Source organism: Stegodyphus dumicola, chromosome X1 (genome assembly GCF_044657685.1).
Source record: "Stegodyphus dumicola isolate Sdum_Otavi_A_Nest chromosome X1, ASM4465768v1".
In the NCBI taxonomy this organism is placed as follows: Eukaryota; Metazoa; Arthropoda; class Arachnida; order Araneae; family Eresidae; genus Stegodyphus; species Stegodyphus dumicola.
Genome location: NC_140780.1, coordinates 155,787,482 through 155,810,348, shown reverse-complemented (window position 1 = coordinate 155,810,348; position 22,867 = coordinate 155,787,482). Strand labels below are relative to the sequence as shown.

General features: G+C 36.6%; 1 protein-coding gene across 25 annotated transcripts in view; it reads right to left on the bottom strand.

Moving 5' to 3' along the window:
• The window catches only part of LOC118203271 (NADPH oxidase 4-like), a 365,714-nt gene that overhangs the window by 121,197 nt on the left and 221,650 nt on the right, over positions 1-22,867 (bottom strand). For 18 of the 25 annotated variants that reach the window (XR_015038575.1, XR_015038569.1, XR_015038570.1 and 15 more), the window contains one exon: positions 14,197-14,308. The exons of 5 other annotated variants lie outside the window; for them this stretch is intronic. Coding sequence is in view for 12 of the 20 variants with exons in the window: in XM_085807830.1 (XP_085663956.1) it covers positions 14,197-14,308 (112 nt within the window). In the remaining 8 variants the exon portion in view is untranslated. Of the gene's footprint in view, positions 1-14,196; positions 14,309-22,867 lie in introns of those variants that run through there. 2 more of the 25 variants (XR_015038577.1, XM_085807831.1) reach the window with 2 other exon arrangements.

The window sequence follows — 22,867 nt, the reverse complement described above, 5'->3', positions numbered from 1 at the left end:
TCTCTTCAGTTGTGAAGTCATTGCCTTTGCAGATGATTTGTTGATTTGTATTCAAGGAAAAGAAATGCAAAAAGCTTTTCGTCTCGCCCAAGATGTTATAAATTTCATTTATCTTTGGTCAATAGATTTTAAGTTAAAGTTTAACCATGCAAAATCCAAGGCCATGTTTATTGATAGAAAAAATACTACTTATGAAGGATATCAATTGCTTTTAAATGACAATCCTCTTGAGAGGGTGAATGAAATTAAATATCTAGGTGTTTTTTTGGACAGCAAATTTAACTGGAAAAAGCATATTTCCTACATTTCTAATAAATGTGAGAGACTTCAGCGTGGGCTGAATCGAATTGCTTGTAATAGTTTTGGTGTTAAATCGAATGTTAGCGCATTAATTTATAAACAAGGCATCGTACCCCTTGTTTCATATGGATGTAGAGCTTGGGGATTGTCTCTAAAAAAGAAAATTAACTCTAAACGCCTGCTTCGAGTTCAAAGACGAATTTTGCTGCGAGTTATAAGCGGTTACCGAACTATTAGTTACAATGCTGTTTTCTCTCTTGCCGGATTTCCACCACTGGATTTGTTTATTCTGACTTTTATAGATTATAAGAATAGCCTTGCAAATTACTCCAATTCTCACTTTGATCGTTTATTGCCCTTGTCTGTTCTACCACATCCTTCTGTAAGACAACCAGTACAGATTCTGGATAGTACGGACACTGATGTTAATTCATTCTCATTTGTGCTGTATACGGATGGTAGTAGGATTGATGATAAAGTTGGTTTTGCTTATGTTATTTTTGAAGATGATATTGAAATTGAGTGTCACCAATTTCGCATTAGAAATGAATGTACCGTATATATTTCTGAACTTCTGTGTATTAATTTTGCAATCAAGTGGATAATTAGCCAGAATTGAAGTGGTTCCAGCTACTTAATCTGTACGGATTCACTCTCTTCCCTGGAATCTCTTAAAAATACCTCTTTATGTAATGATATTATTGTCAATATACAGCAGTCTCTCGGAGATCTGGAGAAGAGGGGTATTTCAGTGTTTTTTACATTTGTCCGTGGTCATTCGGGTAATTATGGAAACGAGAGAGCTGATTGGCTTGCTAAGAATGCAACTAAAAATGATATTAACGTTGATGTAAATATTCCAAAATCTTATTTAAAAAAAACATTTAAAGCTAAAACGATTGAGCGGTGGAACTGTGATTATATCTCTTCTGATAAGGGATCTGTTACAAAAGCATTCTTCCCAACTATTTTTGAAAGACTGAAAAGTAAGGACTTGTTGCTCAATTTTAAAGTTACGCAATTTTTGTCTGGACATGGTAAGTTTAATGTTTATCTTGAACGATTTAAGCTGATATCTTCCAATTTGTGTAATTGCAATCTTAGCGTTGAGCAGAGTGTTTTCCACCTGCTTTTTGATTGCCCACTGCTTGATAAAGCAAGAAATCTTTTGAAATGTAGATTGAAATTCATTGGAATTCATTGGCCGCCGAAATGTTATGATTTTGTATCCTCGATTTCGGCTTACCGAGCTTTCAATGATTTTGTTGACTTTTATTTTAAACACTGTTAATGATTTCTTTATACATTTTTATACTTTTGTATATACTTGTGTTTTTTTTTTCCTTGTTATGATTTCATTGTATTGTTGAAAACTGATGATATTACTTACTATTCTGCCTTTTTCACTTACGATTTGTAAGTCTCGTGCGATACTTTGTGGTGCACGAGGATTTCTCTTTCTTTAAATAAAAAAAAAAAAAAAAAAAAAAAAAAAAAATAGCAACGCAAATACATTAGTCTTAAGCTTCATTCCTCACGGAGAGCTTTTTGAAGAAAATTTTCTTTCAGTTCTATGGAACTTTCGGGACAAATGTTCAGTCTAAATACATTAAAATTGTTTACAAGACAAAAATGTTGAAGCATACTTGCAACAAATACAATTAAACACCAGACCAAATGAGTACAAGTGTTTAGTGCTTTTCAAGCAAGCATTTTAAATAAACATAAAAAAATTAATATTCCGACATTAGAAAACTTTAAATAACGACGTTTTAAATTTCCTAGAATATATATTTTAATTTGTGAGATGTCTGGATACAACGACTTAAACTGCCAACATTTTGATGGTGCTTCCCCTTTCTATGCGTAACTTCATATTTAAAATGATAATAATCTAGGATTAGTCCCAGTGATTTTATCCAACCACACTAAAGGATTGTGAACAGTCTGAATAATGAACTCGTACTTATAAGGTCCATCTAGGTAGAATTTTAACTTTTATACTGCAAAGACAATGGCAGCACACATCCTTTCGATTGTACTGTATTTCTGTTCAATAACTGAATTTTTTTTTGCTAAGAAGTATTATTGGATGTTCCTCACCTTTAGCATTTATCTGTGATAATACAACGCCAATAACAATATTCAGAGCGTCGTACTGTGCGATAAATGGCTGAGATTTTGGCACTCATCAGTCCAATTTAGGTCGCTTTGCAACATTTTTCTTTTAACAAATCTGTCAGTGGTGAAAAAAATCACAGAAAATTCAGAAATATACCTTCGATAATATCCCGATAAAATTCCGATATTCGATAATATCTTCGATAAAAAATAACTGGACCTGCTTTTTGTGGTAGGTATAGGGAAGTCCTTTACGGCTTGGAGGTTTTTCTTCTTCTAGTCTTCTTTGGCCTTGTCCTATTACATAACATACACATTTCACGGTCGTACGAGCAAATTGACATTTCCAAGGCTTAATATGCAGTTTCCATCAGCAAGGCAGCAACGCATCAGCAAGGTTTCAAAGACAGCAATTTTCATCTTCTCCAAAATAATTTCTAGGTGCTTCATAATTTCTTCCCAGGTTTGCGAGAATACTAGGGCATTATCAATATAGGTTACAGCAAATTCTTCACAGTTTCTTAACAATCCTGTCCTCAAACTGCTGCTTATAAAATCATATGGTGCATTTTTTAGCCCGAATGGTAACTTTAAGGGTTTAAATGGGTCAAAACGTATAATAAAATAACGCTGGGCTCTTTTAGTTAGTGGGATCTACCACTAACCTCTAGCAAGATCTAGAACAGTTATATATCTGGCTATTACACTTTTTCTAATAAATGTTCAATGTTTGGCAAGGGAAAATATTGTCTCCGGGTTGCTTTGTACAAGAGACAGTAATCAATGCATGGTCTTGCCTCTTTTCCAGGAACATCAACCAGTATGAGTGGAGAGGTAAAATCCGATTTCCCTGGTTCTATTACTTTGAGTTTTATCATCTTTCCTACTTCAGTTTTTAAAATCTCGGTTTGTCTGTAGACATCCGGTAAGGTTTTATGGATATAGGTCTATCTGCTTCTAGTTCAATATCATGTTCAGTAAGGTCAGGACATTCTGGTTCATTAGAGATAATACAGGAATACTTATATACCAACTGCTTTAAATCTTTTCGTTGACCTTCAGAAAATAGTGACTTCAATTGGATGACTAGCAAAACTTCTGACATTTCAGTATTTGAGCTATAATTTAGACCTCGTATTTCATCTTCATAGTCATTTGTCCTGTCTTCTAAACACAGCAAGTTTATATTTTCTGTTCGTTAAAAATACGGTTTCAGCATATTAGTATGGTACACTTGAGTTTTATTTTTCTCGGCAAACTCGACTATATTATTTGCCTCTGATTATCGTTGAACTATTTTTCCAGGACCTACCCATTTAACTGATCATTTGTTTGGCTTCGAAGGAGCCACTTGAAATTTACGTTCTATGGTTTTGCGATCATACCAGAGTTTTTGGCCTTAGTTTGGCTTTTTCCATAATGCTGGACAGCGAGTTCTTGACATCCCCTCATTCGATTCTTTAGTTGAAAAACATAGTCCACTACATGATTTTCTTCCTGTTCATTATCAGCTAATTTTTCATACAATAGCATAATTGGAGTTAAGTTTCTGCCATGAATTAATTCTGCCGGCAAGAAACATGTACTGTCGTGAATAGTGGTTCGAAGAGCAAAGAAAGCCTGAGGTAAAATTTTATCCCATTACGGACCAGATTCTAGGCATAGGACTAGAAGAATTCTTTTTATTTCGGAGCATTCTCTCTACAGGATTTCGGGTGGTAAACAGAACTTCGTACAACTTTAACTCCGAATTTTTTCAGGAAATTCGATGTCAGCGCACTCATAAAAGATATTGCTTGGTCGATCTGCACCTCTTTTGGAAATCTCATTCGCCTAAAAATCTGAACGATATCATACACAATCGTGGTTGAACAAAGATTTGCGACAGGAACTGTATCCGGATATTTTGAACACACGCAAACTGCAGTTATATGATATTCATTTCCTGAAGGTGTCACGGGCATCGACTCACAAGCTTCCACATTTATTTTTGAAAATATTTCTATGATAAGAGGGAAAATTTTTAATAAATTTTTCTTTTTATCTTGCGGCTTTCCAATTCTTAGACACCTGTCACAAGTTTTAACAAAATTCTCGACATCTTTGTAACAGTTTCGCCAATAAAATTTTTAAATAATGCATCTCTGTTGCACCAAAATGGGCTGCTGTTTCTTCAGAACTTATCAACTGCTTTCGATATTTCTCAGGAACAACAATCACAAGCCTTGCGTTCCATCAAGATATGTTTGGAAAAAAAGCATTTTGCCTTGTAATGTTATTAGGTTATTTTGATGCTGGAGATGTGAAAATGAGCAATGCCCTCGACAGAACTCGAATCTTGACCTCTCGAATACGCGCTGAGTGTGCTACTGTTACACCACGAAGGCATGCAGAAATAAGGGAGAAAATACCTTATATACTCCTCCCCTTTTAAAGGGCGACTGGTGATTAGGGGACCTAAACGCCAAATCCTGGTGGTGAAGAATCATCATCCACCACCGTGTTTTAGTTTAGGCGTCACAGTAGAGAAACGTGGATTTTTTAAAGAAGCAGGAAACATGACAAATGCGCAATGCCCTCTCCGGGACCTCTCGAACATGCGCCCGGTGTGCTACCGCTATATCATGAAGGCATGCAGAAAGGAGGGAAAATACCTTATAGCCTTTCAACATATACCTCGTACCTTTTACAAGATTTTATTTTAGCTTCTCCAAAAAACGACTCCAGTTTAACGCTGTCCTTCTGTTCTCGTATAAATATTTCTGGAGAGGGCTTTATCAGGCTTCTCCAGAATGAATCTCTTAAGAGTGCAGCCTTTGTATTTACACTCTTTTGCAAAAACATCGAAGCACCATGAAGGAAGTGGTTGTTTTTGATGAAATTGAATGTGTATAGCTCATACACAGATAATAAAAATGATAAAAAAATCAAGATCATAGTGCCTGTTCACGAATCACAATCGCCCATTAAGTGTTTAAATTAGTAGTTGGTAGAACCGCCCCTGGCGGCAATGCATGCTTGAATTCGTCGAGATAAGGAATTGTAGAGGTTCCTAATGTCAACCTGCGACACATTCTGCCAGGCACTCATCAGTTGTCGCTCCAGATCTGCGATATTTTGTGGCGCCCGAATCTGGCGGCCTACCATATCCCAAACGTGCTCGATTGGTGAAAGGTCTGGTGACCTTGCTGGCCATGTAAAAGTATCAACCGCACGGAGACAGTCCAGAGATATGCGAGCGGTATGCGGACTGGCATTATCTTGTTGAAAAATGGCCCCAGGATGACGTGCCATGAAGGGTAATGCAACCGGCCGCAGGATGGTATCAACACATCGTTGAGCTGTTAAAGATGTACGGAGGATGACTAAAGATGACCTGCTGTCATAAGAAATAGCGCCCCACACCATCACACCAGGGGTTATGGCCTTATGCCTTTGTAAAACAAAAGCTGCTTGGGACCGCTGGCCCCATTTCTCCAGACACAAACACGGTGTGCATTTGCTTCAACGGTGAAGCGGGATTCATCGCTGAACACTATACGATGCCAGTCTGATGCCAGCCATAATGATAGGCTGCAACACCACTCCAGACGACTCCACCGATATTGTGGGGTCAAAGGCAAACGTCTTAAAGGCCTCTGTGAGCGTAACCCCGTTTCACACAAGCGTCGTGAGATGGTGGATGGTACCACGGGAGGTATAGACGTGGCTGTAGTGTGTTTAATAGTCGACAATGATACCGTTGGGGTGGTTCGGGTCTGGCGAACAATCATCCTATCTTGCCTCGCATTTGTGATCCTTGGCCTTCCAGAGCCTTCAATTCGTCGGCAATTTCTTTGTAGCAACCATTGCTGCCAACATATTTGCACAGCAGTGTCTGAACGCTGCAGGTGGCAGCCTATTGCTCGGTATGACCACCCAGCTTCCCGCAACCCTTCAATGCGACCACGTTCGAAGTCGTTTAGTTGTCTGCAAGGTCTTCGATAGCGTCGATGGCATCTTTAGTTGCTTCTTTACGGAATTACAATGGCAGCAACAGAAAAAGATAAATTTTCCGCCTTTATTACTAGTTTTATACCTTGCGAATTGCGCACTAGAAATGCCCGCTATGATCGCAATTCCTGTTCATTTGCCTTGAAACTTTGATCATTTCCATGTTCGATCAAGATGTTTCTGTATACGAAATTTCGTCACGATCGCAAAAGTCCTTCTTGCTGCGCCCACCAGCGGCCGAGTGGTAAAGTCGCTGAACACTGGTAGTTCGGTCCGAGGTTCGAATCCCGCGAACGGGCTTGCTGCATGGGCGTTTTCGTGGTTTTTCCCATGTGTAACGTGTATACGAGCCAGTTTCCCTTAGAAAATCCTCCACGAAGGCATTCCTCCCCTTAGGCAGATAGCCCTAGTGTGCTTTGCCATAATTAAATAAACCAAAACCAAACCAAACCTTCTTGCTGCTTCTTGCTATGGCCAAGATCACATGCAAGCTGTACCTCAGCCAAAGCTAAGCTATTAAATCTTGTTTTCTACCTTTGGCAAGAAATGACATTTTTTTTTAAACAGAAAACTCTTGGACAGCGTATCAAAATTAATTTTAAAATGCCAATACTAAAAATTAAAATAAAGTTGCTCAATCTAGCTTTTTTCAAATTAGAAATTAGAATATGACTGAAAGTATTTAAAAAATACTCAATACAATAAAAAATATGTGCTTTCCGTCCAATAAAAATCTGCGAAGCTTGCTCTTAAAAAATTATACTAAAGTAAATAAAAAAATCAAGTCTCTAACTTGATTTTCACAACAAAACTCTTGATTTGGGACGCTAATAAAAGAGCTCAAATTTCAAACGGATATCATCTAATATTAGGTAATAAATATGCTACTCTAATTCAATAGCTCAAATTTATTCCAACAGCAAAACACTTTTGTGATTTGGGACTCTGAGATACAAGAGCTTAAATTTAAAAACAGAAATATTATAATATTAACGTAATAAATTTGCTACTCTATTACAAGAGCTCAAATTTTATAATAGAAATATTCTAATAGTAACGTAATAAATTTGTCAATACAGCAGCTCAAATTTCAAAATAGAAATATTCTAATATTAACGTAATAAATTTGCCAATCTAATACAGCAGCTCAAATTTAAAAATAGAAATAGTCTAATATTAAAGTAATAAATTTGCCCCTCTAATACGAGAGCTCAAATTTTAAAAGAACTTCCTAATCAGGGTAATTATTTTGACGCTTTAACTCAAAAGCTGAAACTTAGAATATTGTACTATTAGTTGAATTCAATAATAAGACGAAGCATTTTCATATGAAATGGCACCGTATTCATAAAAAAAGCAATACTCAAGCGTCGTGTACGCAGCGGAGGTCTTTAAAGAACTCGTTAAGAACTTAATTACCTATGAGCCAACTTCTTACAATAACATATAACTTATGCTAACTTAACTAAGTTTTACATTTAATTGACAAAGAGGTGGATTTTTCACACATTTCGTCTATTTACAATATTTCAGTTGCTGAAATCCTTCCAGAGATTTGGAAGAAAAAATATATTAGCAGAAAAGTTCAATACATAGTACATTACTTAAATTTAAATTATCTTTTCTAAACCTTTCTTTATTTAAACATTTCATTTAAATTTATACCAACTTTCGGAATTCCTATATTCTATCAATAAAATATTTTCCCGACTGCTCCCCTCAAGTAAAATGTGCTGCAGTGATCGAGTCAGTGTCTTTTGTATACTAAGTAACACGCACGAATAATCCTACAAGTCAGAAGTCCTAACTCACATCCTACAAGTCAGAAGTTCGCATCCACTAGATCTCAAAAACACCTTACTTTCAAAACTGCCCTTAATGCGCTAACAAGAGCGTAATTTGAACTTTCATTTTGGCTGGAAAATCTAACCTTAAACTGATGCACATGACTAGCTTTTTGCTTCTAACATAAAATGTTCTTTAATTTGCTAGCTTACATCCAAGCATCTCATTCACACTATAAGATTTTGCATTTTTCAATTATGCAAACTTTTAATTTACAATAAAATATATACACTGACTACAAATAAGTATTTGGACACCTGTGATAGAAAAGAATAACTAACTTTATTCAAAATCAATAGTTGGTAGAGCCTCCACGAGAGGTAATTACAGCGTGGACCCTCCGGGGCATACTTTCCACAAGTCTTTGTATGACAGCTAGTGGTGGTATTTTCTTCCACTCGGCTTGGAGAAGACATAGAAGTTCCTTCACCGATTTTGCACGGATAGTGCACCTCTGAATTCGGCGATGCAACTCGTCCCAGAGGTTCTCGATAGGGTTCAGGTCTGGACTTTGGGAAGGCCAGTCCATTCGATGAACTCCACTGGCACCATACCAAGCCTTGGTTAACGTCGAAACATGACAACTGGCATTGTCGTCCTGAAAGTAACAGGCGTCCAACCCGTAAAACTGCCACAACGTAGGAAGCCCATTGTCATCCAAAATAGTGCAGTAGGCATCGGAGTTGAGCTTACCATGAATGGGGACCAAGGGTCCCAGCCTATACCAGGAGAAACACCCCAGACCATAAATCCACCTCCGCCGAACTTGACTGTTGGCACAATGCATTCTGGCAGGAGACGTTCTCCAGGTAGACATCAGATCCAGACCCTGCCATCTGAATGGTAAAGGGTGAACCCTGATTCGTCACTCCAAAGAACCAAAAACCCGTTTCCACTGATCTACGGTCCAATTTCGATGTGCTTTGCACCACATTAACCGAGCAGCGCGGTTGGACTTTGTGATCAAAGGCTTATGGGCAGCAGCACGACCATAAAACCAAGCAGATGAGCTGCCTTACGGATGGTATTCATTGAAACAATACTCCTGGATGCCTGTTGAAACTTCTCGCGGATGAGGGCCATCGGTTGGGTGCGGTTCTTCCGAATTTCTCTGGACAGCACTCATCGGTCTCTATCTCCCAGTTTCGCTGGTCTGCTGACACGGGGCACATTCCGACAATCACCGCTCACCTTCCACTTCTTAATCACATAGGCCACTGTCGATTTTGGGTACTTCAGATCGCTAGATATGTCCCTTAAGGATCGGCCACATTTGTGATACCCGTTAATTATGCCTTTCTCGAAATCAGAGAGCTCCGAACTGCGAAACATCTTGCATGCTACTAAAGCCGATGCTGTTTTCTACACGATATATACCGGCGGAGTCCGTGACGTACCTTAGGACCGCAGATATCGTCATTTGCATAGGTGTTCAAATACTTATTGGTAGTCAGTGTATATCACTCTCTTACACTCTCGTCATTGTGACTTACCATCGGTGTCATCTGGTTACTTCCGGAAATTTGCATATGATTCTTGAAGATGTGTGTAGTGATTTTACAGGTGATATATTTATTTTAGAGTTCGATTTCCGTGTGACTCCGAATTATCCTTAATTTATGGACATGAGTGTATTTGATAGTAGCCCAGAAGTTAAGTCCAATGTAGTCATACATCTCGTAGACTTAATCTTTCTAATAATTTCCTCAATCACCGGCAAAGGGTAAACCGCGAATTTAGTAATACTATTGAGTTTTCTGTAATCGATAGCAAACCTCCAAGCTCTTTTTTCTGACGGAGGGAAATCGTTCTTTTTCCTACATAGTACGACTGGACTCGCGTACTCACTATTTATGGGCGTTAATATCTGGTTCTACAGCATTTCTTTAATGTGTTCTTCAATAATGTGTTCTTTCTGTTGATCATACCTGTAGGGTTTAGCCCTACAGGGTTTATCGGCAGTTAGTTGTATGTCATGTGTTACAATTTGACAGTTATCAGGCCGTTCAGAGAACAAGTTTAAAAAAGTACTCACCACTTGCTGGATGATTTGGCTTTTCTGGACACTCAAATGGCTCAAGTCTACCTGAGGTTCTTTCACCGGCTCCACCCCCCTCCGATCCATTTCCAGCATGATCGAATTATCCTGAAAATTGAGCTTGGCTTTCGCGGCCTTTAAGAACTCCATGCCTAAAATGACTGGATTCTGTAAATTTTTCACCACAAAAATTAATACTTTAAGGTTCTTGTCTTTTATTTGAAACTTCTCGCGGATGAGGGCCATCGGTTGGGTGCGGTTCTTCCGAATTTCTCTGGACAGCACTCATCGGTCTCTATCTCCCAGTTTCGCTGGTCTGCTGACACGGGGCACATTCCGACAATCACCGCTCACCTTCCACTTCTTAATCACATAGGCCACTGTCGATTTTGGGTACTTCAGATCGCTAGATATGTCCCTTAAGGATCGGCCACATTTGTGATACCCGTTAATTATGCCTTTCTCGAAATCAGAGAGCTCCGAACTGCGAAACATCTTGCATGCGACTAAAGCCGATGCTGTTTCTTACATGATATATAACAGCGGATTCCGTGACGTACCTTAGGACCGCAGATATTGTCACTTGCATAGGTGTCCAAATACTTATTGGAAGTCAGTGTATTTAAGGCACTTTTAGCATTTAAAATACAAAAACATTAAACACATTACATTAAATGAAACATTTGCAATACATTATGTTTTGAAAATTGAGTTTTCCCTCTACGTGAAGGCACATAAGTTGCTTAAAATATCTTTACATTTTCGCTAATATTTCATCATGTCAGTCTCACAGACTAAAAGTTCCTATTTCTAGACCAGTTTAGAATCAATATGCACAGTTGCACATTTAAATTCCGAGATTCTTGCTAGTTAAAACAACTGAAATAGTCTCACCTGAGGCAAAACCCAAAAGAGAATAGCAACTCTTTCATTCTCAAGTATCTTAAGCCATAAAACAACTGACTCTTATTAAGGAGAAATAAATTTCCTCTTATCTTTTTGATTTTCGGAAGTCCTCTATTCTTTTATTGAGGACTTGTTTCTACGTGGGAAAATGTTTGCTTGTCTTACAATGAACCTTCTCATTGGCTGAGTCTCTTTCATCCGGCTGGGCTTTTCTTTTCTGGGGTGTTTTTCAGACTCTCAGCACCTTTCCCCGACGTTGAGAATTCTCCGAGTCCGCTGGTTGCTTCTTTGCCCTTGAAGATCCCGCTGGACTTTTATGCAGAAACTCAGGTGAACCAGAACGCTGGAATTTCCTCGGCTTCCTCAGCATTGTTGACGTTTCTTCAGCTGGGCATTTGTTCCATTGAACCCTCGATGTCATTTTCTCGATGTACTCGGGCATAGGGGGCCTAGCGTTTTCTCGATTTCTGAGCGAACTTTGAACATCCTTTGAGCGTTCTCATGCTCTACTGGACTCCTTTCTTTCTGGCTGCTTTCTTGAAGGCTTTTCCCTTTTAGGTTCTGGTTTCTTCCTTGTTCTTTTGGTTGTGGATCCCTAGTGTAGGTTTCACGTCTTTTCCTATCGGGATGTCACTTTTGAAGTCAATGGTGCTTTGCCGCTGTTCCTCCCTGGCACCGATTTTTCCTGTTGCCCTGAATTTCCTGACATATCCTGAAGATTTGTTCCCTAAAAACATCTTTAAAAATTTGCATCTCATTTCTATCAAATATGGCTTTTTTTTTATCTGGTCTATATTTGTAACTGTTTACTCCCCATTTCTATCTTTAAGTAAACTACCGTTTCTCGAATTCTTTCAATTACGTACGGTCCTTTAAATCATGGAAAACATTTAGCTACCCTGTCTTCCCCAGCATATGTTAATGAATGTTTCGCTTTTAGTACTTGTTATCCCACCTTATAATTCATTTCTCGCCTTTTTCTATCTCATAATATAACTTCTGCTATTCCCTTGCCATATCTGAATTTCCTACTGCTTCGTCTATCATTTTCACTATATCTGACATTTTTGAAATCTGGAACTCTCTTTCGCACAATGAATAATTTATTCGACGGCGTAAATAGTTTTCGGCCTAAGATTAGTTTTACTGGAGTCTTCCGTATCGCGTCATTCAGTCCGCAAAAATAAGGTGTATTTGTGGTGTATTTAATTATGGCAAAGCACACTAGGGCTATCTGCCTAAGGGGAGGGATGCCTTCGTGGAGGACTTTCTAAGGGAAACTGGCTCCTACACACGTTACACATGGGGAAAAACACGAAAACACCCATGCAGCCAGCCCGTTCGCGGGATTCGAACATCGTACCGAACTACCAGTATTCAGCGACTTTACCGCTCGGCCGCTGGTGGGCCCGCAAAAATAAGGACTTTAAGGCAAATGCGGACTTTTTTTCCTTTTTAATTGTAACAAGGACCCATCTATTTTAGCGAAGTCTTTAATGAAAGTTCCATAATATGAACACATGCTTAATAATGAAAAAAATGTCTCTGCAGTAGAGTCGGTGGAGGATAATTTTCGATAGCTATTAATTTAGAGTTTTCAGGTTCAAAAACCTTCTTTGATATTTTGTACAATAATGAAGATTTGTAGTCGCTAATATGCAGTTGGCGGCATTTACTTTTAGTACAGCTTCATTTAGAAGTGAAGACACTTCATGTAAGTATTTAATATGTTCGTCGATTGTATCTGTGGTAACTATTATATCGTCTAAGTAAATGAACGTCTTAACGATTATGTGCACTGTTCGCTGAAAAGTTGCGGGTGCTCCGTATAAGCCGAACAGCATTCTTAAAAAGGCAATAACGCCTGACTTCGTAATGTATGTGGTTTTCGGAACGTCTTCAGGGTTCACGCCAATCTGGAAACATCCAGACGTTAGATCCAACGTTGTCATGAATCGTGTTGATTTAATTTTTCGAATTTTAGTACAGCTTCATTTAGAAGTGAAGACACTTCATGTAAGTATTTAATATGTTCGTCGATTGTATCTGTGGTAACTATTATATCGTCTAAGTAAATGAACGTCTTAACGATTATGTGCACTGCTCGCTGAAAAGTTGCGGGTGCTCCGTATAAGCCGAACAGCATTCTTAAAAAGGCAATAACGCCTGACTTCGTAATGTATGTGGTTTTCGGAACGTCTTCAGGGTTCACGCCAATCTGGAAACATCCAGACGTTAGATCCAACGTTGTCATGAATCGTGTTGATTTAATTTTTCGAATAACCTATTCAGTTATGGGAAATAAATAAACAAGAAATTTAGTTATACTGTTACGGAGAAACGGTTTCTCCCCACAACTTCACATAGCCGAACTACGTGTTTCCCTTATGATGTAAATTCTTAAATACTAAACCTTTTCTTATCTCGTTTGTTCACTGGATTGGACACCACCACCTGGAAGCTGACGCTGCTCTCACATTTAGGAACACTCAACTTTCCCACCGCCTACCTGGTTTTTTTCTAGTGCTATATATGGCACCAATTACGTGACGACTTTAGCTGATACAGAGGCAAGGCGCCTCTTCTCTTCTTTTCACCATTCAAAACCTCCTACGAGGGATACATTTCATGTACCATTCCTTCTGAGGCTCAGTAAGGAAATCTGTAATTGCTCTGGGATGTACTGCTTAGGCAGTAGAGCCCAGAATAATGCTGCAGAATCGCAATATAAAAAAAACATTTTTAGTTCCAATTTTTCGGCATTTCCATGAATGAATCGTGGCAAAAATATAAAGCCGAATATTTATGACTATTAGAGCTATCAGCAAGCAGAAAACAGGAATCTGCGTAGCACATTTCACATCAACATAACACAATAAACAAGCAAATGAACATGAAACAAACGTTTGCATATATTTAGAACATCGCACATATAATTTAAATATGCTTTCAAAAATGCGAATAATGCACATATGGATCATATTTCATCTTACCATTTCAAACATTTCACAAAGTATCTTGGAAAAGCAGTTAAATACATCCACTTCTCTGCAGATCCAGAAGAAATGAAGCCTTTTAATCTTCCTGATATGTTTTACATCTATACTATAAAAAAGTACTATTATTATTCAGTATATAAGCTTTTAATAAAAAGCACAGTCTCGATTATCTAAGCTGAACAGGAACAATGCAGGCCCCAATAATAGATTTTCAGGTTTAAAAAACTGATGAGTTAATAAAAAAACTATGATATTACACTATCTGTTTTAACCAAATGCAAATTTATTTTCAAGTATAAAGATATCAATTTGAAAATCAACTATATGTGTGAGAAAAACAAAGAGAAAAAGTGTATAAGCACTTTCTATAAAGCTCAAGTAATTGCAGTTTCTCTAGCATGAAAAGTTCCCGCCGCGCCGTAGCAGATTGATTTTCCATATCACCGTCTTTTCTGTCATTCACTTCTTTGGTTTCTCTCCTTTCATTTTAAATAGATACTTCGAAACCAGGCTCGTATACGCAAGTGAAATTTCTTGCTTACAAACCTCTTCATTACACTGATTAAATTTTAGAATTTTTAACTGCGCAATGGTTCAGTTACTGATTCTTTTCACGTCAGCAGCGGTACAGGTCAGTTCGACGCCAACGTTTCGACGCCAACGGTTCGACGCCAGCGTTTCGACGCGTGGCCAATTCGACACGAGATCGTTTTGACGCTTGGTCAGTTCGACGCCATACTTTTTTTTTGCTTTTGTTTGACGTCATACTTTTCGTATTTTTATTTATTTTTAGAATAATTTTGTATCATCATTCAAATAAATGCGATATGCTTGATATAATATATATTATAATAGATTTTTTTGAGAAAGACACAAAATCCATTTTCCCTGCTAAAACGTACTCCAGAATCGGAAATGTGCTTGACGATATTGCATGCTCATTCCTTATCTTCTCTAAAGAGCCCCGTAACCTATTTGGACGCCCCCAAGTAGAGAAGCAGTTGACATTTTTTAATTCAATGTTAGCACTTGCAGCCGTAGAAATGTCTGGAAGCGGAAAATATATGATTAAGAGAGGTAAAGAAAAGTATGAACACGATGGATATTTATACTGTTTCGATAAATATATAGAAAATGGAGCAAAAAAATTCGTGGCGTTGAGGAGTTAAATTGTCCAAAAACAATAAATGTAAAGGAAGAATTTACACTGATGCAGTTACAGTTGAATTTTTAAAACTTGTTCGCAATCATGCTCATGAAGAAAATGCAGCACGCGTGGAAGTTGTCCGCACTTTAACATAAATAAAGCGAAGGGCTGTTGAAACACAAGAAACTCCCGCAGTAATTCGCATTGAAGAAACGCAAGAGCTGTCTGTTGGAGCATTAGGACAGTTTCCAAGTACAGAAGCTGTAAGAATAGTTATTAAACTACTTAGAAAAGACATAATGCAGCCCCGTCGCAACCAATTGACAAGGCTTCCATTGAACTGCCAGAAAATTATAAATATCACGGAAAAAATAACGAAACTTCTGTTATCGGCGATTTGGGATCGAGTGATCAAGACCGAATTTTAATTTTCGAAAAAGACAGTGTCAGCGATTGGATTCACCGCGTAACAAATACTTACGTTGATGGAACTTTTAGTCTAGCACCACATCTTTCTTCCCAGGTTTTTGTTATTATGGCCGAACGTAGAGGTTTTGTATTGCCAATCATTTATGCCCTCTCACCCTACAAGGCAGAAAAAACGCATACACGTATGACTGAAATAATTGAAGGCAGCTGGCCACTTTTTACGCCGAAAAAATTTCTTTAGATTTTGAAATTGCCTTAATTAACACATTTTCAAGCAAATTTCCAAACTCAGAAATTCAAGGGTGCTTGTTCTACCTTGTGAAAAATATGAAGCGCAAATTAGCAGAATTCCATTTAATGCAACGATATAATACCGATGTTGACTTTGCTCTCTATGTACGTATGATTCCTACGTTAAGTTTTGTGCCTATCGAAGAACTTGAAAATGCTTTATAAGTTTTGAGTGAGAATTTACCTAATGAGTTAACCCCAATTTTAGATTATTTTGGAGATCATTACGTTGGAAGGATTCAGAGAAATAATCGACTCTCTCGTCCTACTTTTAAACCAGAAATGTGGTCATGTTATGCTAGAACTTTAAATAACGAAGGACGCACCAATAATTTCGCGGAAGCAGCGCATAGGCGTATACAGTCCAAATTTGGTGTTTCACACCCCACATTATGGAAATTCATAGATGGTCTCAGACGTGTTCAAAAATCAATTGATCAATGTTATGAACAATTTGTACGTGAGATGAACCGCCGCAGGTATCTGCGAGCTGATATGAGAATTAAAGTAATAGTTGAAGATTTTGAAAATCGAGAAATAATGCAATATATGTGTGTATTTAATTACGGCAAAGCACACTAGGGCTATCTGCCTAAGGGGAGGGATACCTTCGTGGAGGACTTTCTAAGGGAAACTGGCTCGTATACACGTTACACATGGGGAAAACCAAATACCTGAAAGGTGTGGCGCATAATTTTGCAGTGGATTAGTATAATAACAGTTCTGTGGTGTAATCTTATTTATCTCTAATCTTATTTATGTGTAATCTTATTTATCTGTAATTATATTTGCCTGCAATATAATTTCTTTGTAACCATATGTTTATTTACCATTTCTGTATTTTGCCTTTTTGATGCTGTTTTGTAAAATAAATAAATAAAAAAGAACAATCTCCTTCATGTCCCGGGGCCTTGACGTTGACGAGGGGGGCTTCTCCCTAATCTGGGACACACACACACACACACACACAAAAAAAAAAAAAAAAAAAAAAATCTAGAACACTTTTACACATATAATTTATATATTTCACACATATAATTTATTTCAAATATGCATGCAAACAATCGCTAATTCAATAAATAAAAACCAGTCATATTACTTATTTATATTACGTCATATTTATTCTAAAAATAAATAAAAATACGAAAAAAAAATTATGGCGTCGAACTGCCCCCCGCGTCGAAACGTACGGCGTCGAACTGCCCCGGCGTAGAAACGTTGGCGTCGAGGTGTTCGCCGATAACATCGCGGCAAATACATCGCGGACGAAAACGTCGTGCTACAAAATATCGTGGGAGAAAACATCGCAGTCGTAAAACATCGTCGTACAAAATATCGTCGTCGAAAATAAAGCAGTTCAAAAACTTCGCAGTTTAAAAACATCGTCGTCGAAAATATCGTGGTAAAAAATAAAGTATCTACAAATCATCGCATGACGATAACATCGCAGACATGCTTTTTTCAGGCTTTAATAACTGTAAATGGATATTCCCGTAATGATTTATGAGCGCAAGATGGAAAGAAGGATAATTTTTACTTTCATATTTTTTATTAACTAATAAATTTTTGCTGAAAATATAAGAAGGAGACTTAAGCATAGAAAATTAATGCAACTTATAGCACTTAATAGAATTTTAACTAACAAAGTAATATATATAGTAGTAACAAAGTAATATATATAGTAGTAACAAAGTAATATATATAGTAACAAAGTAATATTAATAGTTAACTAACAAAGGTCATTAATAAATCATTTTTATAAAGTTTTTACTTGTAATTTTTTATGAAAAGTATTATCTATAAAAGATTAGAAAAAGGAAGGTAAGTAACTGCATAATCTTACTTTTAAAAAAATTGCTAATTTAATTTTGAGATTATTTTCTTCATTTTTGATAATTTAATACACTTTATAGAGAAAATTATTTCTTGTTTTGTTTCAGTTTATTCTTAAAATGACATTAAAAGTTTCATGCAAAGCGTGCAGTCAGTTACTTGAATGCTGATTTTTTAGTTATGAAGAAAGACAGCTATATAATATTTCAGTAGGTTTTATATTTATTAGATTATGCCAAAGCACACTACGGCTATCTGAAGGGGTGGGATTCCTTTGTGGAGTACATTCTCAGGAACTGGTACTGGTTCACATGCACATTATACTTTAGGAAAATCACGAAAATCTTCCTGCAGCTTTTTTTTTTTTTTTTTTTTTTTTTTTTTGTTTAGAAATAATGTATACTTGCAGTGAACCTTCTTGGTGACTATCTCCCTCTAAGACGAACAGTGTTTTTGAGAACAATAAACATTCGTTTTAATCATTACGCAAGTTCACCACATTCACTCAAGATTAAAAAGAATGGAATTTTGAGTAGTCACTTTAAATAGGATTGCTTACATTTACATTTATATTTAGACCGCCTAGACGGTATAGTGGTTTGAGTCGCCAGGCTGCGATACCAAAGGTCCCGGGTTCGAACCTCGGAGAAGGCAGGATTGTAACTGTCCTTCATAGGAGGCAAATGTGGCCCACCTATAATTAGGTGCCTCCGTAATAAAGTGACCATCACTTAGTAGAGGCCAAACTGAAGTCCGCTGAGGGCCACCATTGGTAGAAGAAAACTTTTATATTAAGACATTTCTTATAAGCACTTAAGAGTATTTTATTTAAATTTTCATATACATTTTACTCGAAAATTTTGTAATTACTTATTGAACTTACAGTGACAAACTTCCTAAGACAATTTTAATGTTTTTCTTTTGTGTTTCTTAATTTTCAGAATATCTAAATTTATGCACTCCAGAAATCTGTAGCGAAATTAAAATTAATATTTCTGAGAGAGAGTCTACTTTGTGGCGATTCTTTGTCCTAAGAATTCTTTACCTTTGAAGTATAGTATTTTTTAGTGTGCTGTAGTTTAGTACAACTTTTAGTGTGTTGGTTATGATTCATACTATCTATTAATACTTGTATATACTCGAAACATATGCTTTTTTTGGAGTAATGGATTGCACAGACTCTCTCTTTTTTGCTCATTTTATTGTTGCAACATGTTTAATTCTTACGTAGTGGTGATTATGTGGCAGTGTGAGGAGCTGTATATAGTCCTTATTTATTTTAAATACAGTCCTCATTCATTTCTGTAGTCTTATTATGTTGCACATTGTCCTTATTTATTTTGGTAATAACCATGGTTTCTTAATAATTGAGTCACAGGTTTTCCAACCTGTGACTCAATTATTTTAATGCATGTTATATATTAGTGCATATTTCCCACTAAACATATATTATAAAACTCTATTAATATACGTCTTCAACATATTAAACATGTTTTGGATATAAGAAACACAATTAATTCAAATAGACTCATGATTCTGTGAGTTTTTATGAGCAAAAATTTATAATTTTACGTGTGATATAGTGCAGAATATCAAAAACAAGGATGTGCAAGTTGTCAAAATATAAAATCTTTAAATGAAAGGGAAAATACTTTTTTTGAGGACTTAAATACATTTAACAAATGGCATTTGGAGAAGATGATTTTACTGGTTGAAATCTGAATAACTAAATACTGAAAATTTATAAAACATCTTAAATTGTTTAACCCTTTCAATCCCAATTTATTTGTTTCAACTGACTTGATTTTTTTATGCCTTCTTGGTAATTATCACAAATGACACAAATCACACAAACAGAAATTGACAGTCTGTCACTAAGCCTCTATAAGAAGATGCGCGCAACAATTTTGTAATGGGGATGTTAAAAATGATGCCTGCTACCAGTGGGACATCAAATATGTAGTAAATTAATGCGTTCAATTCTCTCTAGGTGTCTTTAAGCATCTACTGGGACTTAACCCATTGGGACTGAAAGGGTTAAGGGAGAGACTTAAATGCTGTATTTCACCGCACTTAAAATTTTCAGAATATTGATTTATGAGTTTTTTACAAAAGTTCATTTTTTAATAAATGATTACATTTCATATTCAGTTATTCACAAAATGAAATTTTTTCTTTCATTAATAGTGATAGTATATATTTGTTTCGAAAGAGAAGTGAGAATTAGGATTTGCCTGGGAATTGTAGCAATCTGTATGCAAGATGAAATCAATTAAGAACTTTTCGGGAAACTAACGCTTGAAGGTCTTAGTTTTGAGTATTGAGTTGAAAAACAAGCGAAGTGGCTGAACTCAGGGGAGGGCGGATGAATTACAGATATTTATACTATTGGGGAGAGTCAACCATAAGTTAACATCCGTGAGAACGGGTGTTTCGTTCAAGCCTTACTCCAGGGTCCTGTCCCCTCTGGCCGCTGAAGGCTATTTGGTTAATAAAAGACAGCTGAAAATTTGGGTCATTACTGATGATGGTCCATGTACAGACAGAAATAGCATTTCTTAACTTCTTAGTATTTGTGTGTTTTACATGGTGTGCGGAAAAAAGGGAAACGGAAAGAATGTCCCCGGAAAATAAGGAACGGAAAAAATGTCACTCGGAAAATAAGGAACGGAAAAAAAGGAACTCTAAAATCTCGCCAAATAATGTCGCCGATTGGAGATGGGGAAACCTGCCAAACGGGCAGGGTTATAGCGAGATCTCTTGAGGGAAGTTTTAAGGGTAAGACGTTGAGCTGGCTGCAGCTGAGCAAGGTCATTTCGATAGCAGGTTTTTCCAACTTGCCTGCGGGAATATCGTATGTTCTCCCCCGTGGTTTGCTTCCATGGAGGTAGGACCTCCATGTTTGCTTCACCCGTTTCCTTAAAGAAACCGACCCACCTCACCGGAAGGAAAGAATTCACGGGGAGCAAATGTTTCTTCTCTGTTAAATAATGATTGCCGGTCTTTAAACTAAATTTCATCCATCTCTAACTGGAAGCTAACAGCTTGTTCACATTAAAGTGTTGATAAATGACGAATTGTCAGTAAAGACGGCACACGAAAGCTGCTAAACAGAACTATTGGCGTAGTATAGTCTGTTATTTTTTATTACGGTTTAACGAATCTAGCAATAATATTATATTATGCATTCCGTTATTATTTTATCTATCCGTAATGTGAAATATAATTTTCTAAACACTAACGGTTTATCATCAGTTAATTTATAAAACGACAGATATTTTTATAGTGTCGTCTTTTTTTTTTTTTCCACTTTACCGGTTTATCATTAGTTTTTTTTTTTTTTTTTTTTTTTTTTTTTTTTTTTAAAGTCCAAAGAGACTTTGATCTTGGAGGACTATTCTTTTCGTTTTGCGATTTTGCGTTGAATCACTATAAACGTCGAATCACTTTTCAAACTGTTGCCACCAAATGTTAGAGTCCTGCATTATATTCGAAGAAATTAAGTAATGAAAAATCTGCATAAATATATGCATATTTCTCGCATTGTGATAAAACAACGGTACATAAAGCCATCGAATTTTGAATGACGTAATCCTCCTGCGAATATGGGCATCTGGAAGTCCAAATTTGAAATTTGTTTTATTATCTATTTCGTATTTTGTAAAACTTTAACGAATTTTTGATTAACAAACTCAACGATTTAAAAGCGACAAATGGCAACACTATACAAAAAAAAAAAAAAAGAAAAAAATTATTTCCAGCGCGTGGAACTGTGTATCGGAAATTCTTCTAAAGATATGCTTTTTTAAAATTCTTTTGCGACATTGCTATTTAAATTAATTTTATGGTTTAAGTGCAAAGAACATGATATTTAATAAATAAAGGTAGCACACAAAACGTTAAGAAAAACGCCCTCTTTTAAAACCTGAAACCTTTGCGATTTTTGTTTGTTATTAAGTTTTTTTTTTTTTTTTTTAAATATGAATGATGGTCCCTCAGCCGACTTCGACTCGACCAGAAACAGTTGTCACTTTATTATGCAGTCACCTAATAGGTGGGCCACCTTAGCCTCCTATGAAGGGACGGACAATTAGAACTATGCATTCCCCTGGATTCGAACCCAAGCCGTTAGGTATCGCAGTTGGCTCCCCTAACCACTACACCTTCTGGGCGGTATTTATCGTTCGTTAGTTTATAGAATATTATATTCTATACTAATTAATACAGTTATTTTAAAATAATTAGCTAAACCGGCTTGGCTAGTTTTCACCCCGCCAAATACTTACTTATTCGAGGAAATAACTTAATTATACGCTTTAACGGTAACATATACTTTACACTATATCTATTTTATATTAAAATTTTTCCTATATATAAATAGATACGGCCATACACGCAATCGAATCGGCTTAGTGTAATTTCATTTATAGAATAATGCACTTCAGAATGTGAACAGTGAACTTTCTTCTGGTGATTATCTTCCTATGATGATCAGTATTTCTGAGAACTTGGATATCGGTGCTGAGAGCTATTTCTCTAATTCGCAAAAGCCCAAAATCTTATGAACCTGTGGTCATCTTAGATAGGGTTTACTGTACTTTCTGTCCCTAACTCTGGCAATTTATTGGTATGAAAAAATTTCTTGTAGTAGAATATAATCCATTCATGCAAGCCCTGTTATAAGAATAATTTAATAAAGAAGCAAAATTATCATTTTATTCAAAATTGCATTTTTCGAGCAAGGTAGTAAAGAGTTTTGACTTTCTTATCGGTTAAATGTTGCTATTTCTGACTTTTAACTTGCTAATTTAACATTTATTTATTGTTTTTAGCCCAAAGGGGCGTTAGACCCAAAGGGCTATTAGTTTCAAAACGACATTTTTCGTGGTTTCACTTTCTGCGTTGATTCACTTTTCAAACTGTTGCTACAAAATATTATTGCCATGCATTATATTTAAAGAAACT